At 39.5% G+C, this 7,500-nt stretch overlaps 1 protein-coding gene and 1 long non-coding RNA gene across 10 annotated transcripts in view; one reads left to right on the top strand and one right to left on the bottom strand.

Annotated features, from left to right (window-relative positions):
- LOC139623046 (uncharacterized) overlaps positions 1-7,500 on the bottom strand; it is a 54,727-nt gene that overhangs the window by 4,286 nt on the left and 42,941 nt on the right. Inside the window, exon 3 of one of the 2 annotated variants that reach the window (XR_011691421.1) lies at positions 2,706-2,843. The exons of the other annotated variant lie outside the window; for it this stretch is intronic. This is a non-coding gene — a long non-coding RNA (uncharacterized lncRNA). Of the gene's footprint in view, positions 1-2,705; positions 2,844-7,500 lie in introns of those variants that run through there. 2 annotated transcript variants of the gene reach the window in all.
- adgrb3 (adhesion G protein-coupled receptor B3) overlaps positions 1-7,500 on the top strand; it is a 112,226-nt gene that overhangs the window by 1,930 nt on the left and 102,796 nt on the right. For all 8 annotated transcript variants that reach the window (XM_071480874.1, XM_071480877.1, XM_071480880.1 and 5 more), the window contains exon 2: positions 32-800. In XM_071480874.1, coding sequence (XP_071336975.1) covers positions 47-800 — 754 coding nt within the window. In that variant the 5' untranslated portion in view covers positions 32-46. The remainder of the gene's footprint in view (positions 1-31; positions 801-7,500) is intronic.

The raw sequence follows: 7,500 nt of genomic DNA on the forward strand, positions 1-7,500 counted from the left end.
TTGTGTAATTCTCTCCCATCTCTCCTTGCAGGCCAAATGACATAGGATGAAGGCTGTTCGAAACCTGTTGATTTATATATTTTCCACCTATCTTCTGGTTATGTTCGGATTAACTGGTGCCCAAGATTATTGGTGTTCCACTCTGGTCAAGGGGGTCATTTATGGATCGTATTCGGTGACTGAAATGTTTCCTAAGAACTATACAAACTGTACATGGACGCTGGAGAACCCAGACCCTACCAAATACAGCATCTACCTGAAGCTATACAAGCGAGACTTGAGCTGCTCTGAATATTCTTTGCTTGCTTATCAGTTTGATCATTACTCACACGAAAAGATCAATGAATTGCTGAAAGTCAACGAGTCTATAGTGTACCTGTGCGATTCGAAGAATATTTATGTGTTTCTGCTGTATGACAAGAATTTTGTTCAGCTACGGAGAGTTTTCCCTTATGATTACAATGGATTGACGCCACAGAAGCTGGAGGAGGAGGAGAAGTCGACCGTGGAGTTTTTGGTGTTGAATAAGGCGAGCCCTAGCCAGTTTGGGTGTCAAGTGCTTTGTACATGGCTGGAAAACTGCCTGAAATTAGAGAAAGGGACAGTGGAGACATGTGGGATCGTGTACACAAAATGCACATGTCCTCAGCATTTAGGCGATGGAGAATCAGAGAGTATGCTCATGCTCAACAACGTGGTTTTACCTTTAAATCCACAAACGGAGGGTTGCTTGTCACCCCAACTACAAGCTGGGCAGGTCTGCAATCTGAGTGCAGAAGTGAAACGGCCTCCTAAGGAAGGTAAGTATCCTGTCATCTTCCTCTTTCATGCTGAAATAAATGTAGACTTAACGGACTACTGTATGCGTAGATAAGATGGTAATCATGTCAGTCAAATGTGCACGTCAATCACTCCCTTCTCTGCCCTTATTGCATGTTTGAAGTGTGATGGCCCATGAAACAAAGAGCACACATAGATATATAGACCGCAGTTGGCTCAGAAATGTGTCAACTTCAAGATCAAAGCTGCCAGAGGAGTTGGGTGCAGCAAAGACCACACCAGCACAAACCCAAACCACCTTAAAGGGGGTCTTTCATTTGGTTGGACTGAATTCAAAATGCACTATCATTGCTGTGAATTTAAAATGGTTGTTTGTTTTTTTTTTTGTTTTGTTTTTTTGTACACATCAGCACAGAGTTAAAATGGCTGCGAATCCAAAGACAATTTTTGTGTGTTTATACATTTATGTCAGTGTCATCCATGCAAAGACCAACAGTGGTCAATATGGACACATCCCTCAGTTGTTATTGGCATCTGTGTCACGTGGAGCAATTGGGATCATGGATGCAGCAGTGTCAGATTGGATCATAAGAGTTTAACTCTTAGTCAAATCTGCAGAAACGAACAATTAAACATGTTTAGACTTAAGATTACTGAATAAAAGAGTATTCATATTTTTTCATAAATTCTGTTATATAGGGATGCTACTTGTCCAGTGTTGCCATAGAGCAATGCAACGCGTTTTCATGGTATGTTGGAACTGAGCAATAATAAACATACAGTCAAGGGCTTACAGAAAAAAAATGGCATTGTCATGAGAACCACTTGCAGCTGTAATTCACACATGTGCATGAAGGCATACATAAAACACTTCATACATCCACACACAGTCGCAGGTAGACAGCTAAATGAACAGTTAATAGTAAACGGTTATGATAAGGTCATAATGATTCTGTTCATTAGTGTCAACAGGTGGCGGGGGGTGGGGATGGTGGGGTGGAGGGGGGGGGGTTGTTCTGTAGTGAACACATGTGCGTGTATCTCTTTGAATTACAAAGGGAGCACTTCTTGACACATAGCTGCTTGCAGTTTAACAGATAGCAGAGAAAACCCCCAGAGGATTATGCTACACACTTCAGAGGTGAGGTGCGTTTACCGTGAGACATAAAAGAGGGACATTCATCACGGCACACTGAACCAAAAAATAATGAGTCAACCTTTAGATTTTTATTTTTTTTGGGGGGGGGAAATAATGATAGCTGGAATGTTATGGAGCTATGTCCCTTGTGGCACTTACCAAAACAACACTTGCTATAATAGCACCTCAGAGAACAGGTGGCAGTTTTCTAATCACGGAGAACAGGTGAGCATCGATTGCAGTAGTTTAGCTGTTTGGTTGACTCCTGCTGCTACATGCTACATCCCATTTTTAGCCTTGTTTTCTGAAACGCACTAATACACACTTTTCTCTTCTAGAAATGTTAGACCTAGATACAACTATGCCTAAGGTCTTTTTTAATGCTTTTGTAAGAGTTGCTCATGCTCCAAATTTTCACATGATTTAATAAGTGGCTAGCCTCCATCATGTTGGATGACAAACCCATTTTGAGTATCGTTCACCTACCCTTTCACTAGAGCCCTTAAGCAATAATGCATACAGTTTCTGATGCAGACTACCATCACAGCTAACCCTGCAGTCAAGTAGCATGTGCAGTGACATCAGGAAGTATGACTCAGCTGTGTATTTTTTTCAGATAATTTAATCATTTTGTGGATCTTATGTTCAAATCACAAACATTACTAGGAAGCATCACGCTCATTTTCACAGAAAAGTCTCTGCTCTAAAACAACATTTGACATTTTTCTATCAGCATGTTAATAACAGCTTAAGAGCACAGCTTACCCCCCCCCCCCCCAGAAGATTTTCCACAAGCTTCTATTTATAGGGTCAGTTGATAGGAGGTTTGAATAAATCCGTTTTCATCTGGATAACGGGGAGATCACCACTGGGTTTAAAAGAGCACTGTGTCTCCTGTGGCATCACGGTGACAGAGTGGGTGTTCCTGATGAAGAATAAAGCATTACAAACAGTCGACAAGGGCTCCATTTGATAAAATCGCTTGTCTTTGATCTTCTCAGTTCCTGGTAGAGGATGGCTTCAGAGCACATCAAAGAAAAGCAAGGCTGGAGGTTGTATACTCCAGCCATGCCACTGAAATGCCCCCCTAGTGTCTCACACAGACGGAGGAGAGCAACACTGTAAAGGTTAAAGCTCTTAACTATTTAAGGTGATTATGCAGACAATGGACAGACTGCATTCCTTGATGCTCCGGCAATTTTGAAAACCACGGTGACACGATGAAATCCTAAACAGATGTACTCCTCGGATGACTCATTTATGCAGTTTTATTTTTATCACATTCTCCCATTTCATGAATAAAAGTTGTAAAAGAAGGCAGCACAATGATTTAGTTCTCTGTCTTTTTTTTTTTTTTTTTTTTTTCTTTTTCGCATGTGGGTTCTGTGTTCATGTGGGTTTCTTCCCACATCCCACACCTGCAAAGTCAGATTGTAGTAGGCTGTCGTAGGCTGTTTAATCTGAGCTGCCCATAAGTGAATGAGTAGTGACTGAACAGCTCTGATGTCCTTGGAGTAGAAAAATTACAATAAAAATCTTTTACAGAATCTCTATATTGTCATCAATTGAAATTCTCTTGGTGCATTTTATTTTGAAATGATGAATCGAGATCTTAAAGAGGCATTCAGTAGCCAGATAACAAGTCCAACTGGACGTTTTAGTGTAGCCCTCTGCCTGTCCAGTCCTGTGCAGATGCTGATATTTACGTGTCTACAAGCTTAAAAACCTCCACAAATTGCACTTGGCACGAGGAAATAAACATGATGAGGCATTGTCTTGTTTTGTGGCTCTCTTCTCTGCCCTTGGCTAACCAACGGCGTCTCACTCTTTGTTCCGTTCAGTTGGAATTTTCCGGTTTTCCAGGATCAGGGTCAAGGAGTCTCACTGTTTGAGAGGAATGTGCTTTGTTGCATGTCTTCCAAGGTGTTCATTGTTAGTGCCTGGAACCGTGATGTTTGTGTCAAGATGCCTCACCATTATAAGAAAACTGTCTCGCACAATCGGAGTTTCTTCATCCAAACATCATTTTGATTCTGTCAGATGTTTCAGTTCATATAACCGGGCCCAGCTCCACACCCACTTTCTATTTCTGTGTTGTCACTGACTTATGGGTAATAGTGGAAAAAGATGACAAATGTGGCAGTGACAGTAAGATGCCTTCTGGAGATTAGGGTTTATAATTTGTTTCAAACTCGATAATGCCACAAAAGAACTGAAGCTCATAAATATGTAAGATATTCAAATAAATATTTTATGAGTCCACAAAGTGGGCCTCCAAATTCATTGTTAGTACAAGAAGTAGGTTAGTAACAGCTATGACATCCCAGATTTGAGTCCTGATCCTTTGTTTTTCACTTGAGAGAAAATTGTTCACACTTATGAACATTGATTTGACTCTTACATGCACTATGCAATATGTATAAAAGATATCCAATCTTTATTTGGACTCTTTAGCTTTGTATAACACGGGTGATAAAAGTCAACCATTGCAAAACTGACATGGAGGGAAAGAAATGTTGCATTTCTTTCCTGCAGTGGTTTTTACATCATCATTCCACTTTACAATGCAGATGCTTATTTGTGCAGCTGCAGATGCTTACTTGATCATCACGGCTTGCGTCGATGCAGACCTTGTGCCATGTGGAAAATGGCAATAGGATTTTATTGGCAAATGAAATGTGTGTGAAGCGTTCTAATGCACTGTCACCCGCCAAAGTCCTGAGCACTGCAGCAGCTCAGCCTTGCTGCCTCACATAGTGAGGCCTTTTATTCACTTTGGATCTCAGTCAAGTCACTCAGTAGTCACACTGCATTATGCTCACCCCCATTGTTCAGTACACTTGGAGGCCATTTTAGTTCCAATTCAGTGAAGGAGAGAGCTCAGCTCAACAGCACAGAATCTGTTTGTTTTATCTTAGACATGCATTGTTTGTCTTAAGCTACAGTGAATATCTTGAATATCCCATGTCCCAGTTACCGCCAAAATCCTGGGCTAAATTATCCCACCTTTTAAAAATGTTAGCCCCCTATAAACACTGTTTCCATGTTCAGCTCTTGGATTGTTAGAAACAGCATTTGAGCTATGCCCTCTGTGTTCATTCCTCTGTATTAAACCTCCCGAGGCAGCTGTGGAAATGCTAAAGAAAGTTGTTAGGGAATGACAAGGTCAACACAAAAAGCGTGATAGACCGTAGGACCCTGAAGAATCAGCGTGAAAGTGCCAGCCATCTTCCTTGTCCATGAACTGCATATTAAATTTTGCAAATTCTAGAAAAAAGAGGGGGGGTTGATGCAGAGTGTGGAACGATTAAGTTTTATGCTGTAATCAATTACACAGTTTTGGGTCAGCCATAGTCATGTTTTGTGAGAAAAAATATACAAATAAAACCACTAAAATGAGGTTAATATTATACCAGAGATTATTTCAGGATCAGGAGAAGACAGTGGAGTCTGGAGGCAAATGAGCAGTTCTTTTCTGCACGTGGCTAAAAGATATAGATATATAAACTGTATATTCTTCAAATGGCCCAGGTCACTGTTTCTAGATATAAAAATTCATGAGGCTCTGAGGTGACTGATGAAGTCATTTTACACAGTGATATAAAACCACAAAAACTGTTGCCATGTTTAAAGTTCTGCTTAAAACACTCACACTGTCACACATGGATGCAAATGGGCTCTGTGGAACCACAAAAGTCTCCACTTTCCAACCATTACAAATTTATGATACAATAAAGTATAGGGTCCACCACATGAGGCTCGGTGGGGTTTTTATTTCATACGGCAAGTTAAAGAATTAAAAAGACAAAATTTGTACTTGCACAATTACAATATCATTACATTTCTGATAATTGTTTAATTAAAGGCCCTGAGAGCTGGTTAAGTTCTTACAGCAAGATATGTGGTCCAACATGCAAGTTGAGTTTGTTTTGGTTATTTTAATTAGAAAATTACGATGTTACATGTTTCTGCACATTCAGATTAAAATGGGAGTCTAATCTCAGAGTTACAGTATTTGTTCCCATCTCTCAATTAGCCTCCATTACATGATTGGGGCAGCTGGAACTGTTTGAATCCTTTAAAGTAAGAGTTTCTTATTTTGGCTAACATCTTAAAACTCAGCACTTTTAGGTTGACTTGGGTTAAAGCTTTATTTTTTCCACAGCTGTACCAATACAGCAGGTGCTGGCAGCAGCCTATGAATAGACTGGGCAAGTATAGATGCATAAAATGAGAAAGTATTGATGCACAATGAATAGTTTATGTGATTTTGTCCTACAGAGGTGCAGTATATTGATGGGCAACTGACTAAAAGAATTCTGGGTATTTTGTTCAATTTCAGCCGTAACACATTTAGTTTCCCCATTCAGTGTGGGCTGTGCTGTGATGCTAACAATGATAACCCGGCAGTGGGGTGGATGCAGATGAGCTGCGAATACTGATGTTCATTTGACATGGATTTGTGATCTCAGTCTTGAGGCCGTGTTTCAACAGCGTGACAATTGGAATTCAGAGTGATAACTCTCCACTACCCAGACTGCGTACTGCAAACCACCTCCAAGTAAATTAAAGCCCTGTGTTGTCACAGCTGCACTGGAGACAGGATGCAATGAAATGCAGTGAAAAACTTGAAATACGATTTAAAAAGTGCAGGGATGATTTATGGTTTTCAGACATCTAGGAAATATTACTTTAGTATAAGAACCTGTGGTTACGTTTCACAAAGGACTGCATGAATAGCTTTAAAGTTAACATGTCCCTTGAATGCAAAGAAGGAAATGTTGTAGCTTAGACTGTTCCTCCAGTTTTGATGATGAAATTGAAAAAAAGTAAAAGCACCTAAGTATTATGAGCTAAGTAAATTTACACTGTTATACAATAATACATTATTACATTATATTATTTGTCCATTATACTGATGCATTACCATATAAGTAGCATTTTACTGCTGTAGTTGTTTAATCTGTATCAATACATCATATTTTATAAGCTTATTATATATTTAGCAAAATACTAATCTGAATAGTTGAAAGCTATAATTATTTATCTATTATGAATATATTATATGTTATATTATATATTATTCTATATATTAAATAAATGCAGCAGAGTAAAAAGTACAACTCTTTTCTGTGAACTATAGTGAAGTATAAAGTAACATGATATGGAAATACTCATTTAAAGTACATGTAATTCATACTTAAGTACAGTATTTAAGTAAATGTACTTACTTGCAGTTACAGCCTCAAACTTACATTTCTTAAATTGGTACATCAGCCTAGGGCCCATCTCCATCACTTTTGCAGTGTCATGGAGGTGACAAGTAGACCTTTTTAACTTTACAGCCTACAATAACCACGATTGTAATAAAATTTGTGAGTAACAGTTGTTGCCTATAATAACGTCAGAGTACAGCAGCAATCATAATCAGAGTAATGGGTTACGTAAATGTAGTATCTAATTCTCTGACGAGAGGCAGCCACACCTCTCGTCCTCAAAACTGTAGCACTTCACCAGTGAAACCCCGCAGCAGCGATGAGGAAACGCGTGTGTCTGGTGCATTAGCGTGCGTACTCCACCTG

This window comes from Trachinotus anak, unplaced genomic scaffold (assembly GCF_046630095.1).
Source record: "Trachinotus anak isolate AG129_WGS33_773 ecotype Australia unplaced genomic scaffold, CSIRO_AGI_Tana_v1 ptg000007l, whole genome shotgun sequence".
Lineage (NCBI taxonomy): Eukaryota > Metazoa > Chordata > Actinopteri > Carangiformes > Carangidae > Trachinotus > Trachinotus anak.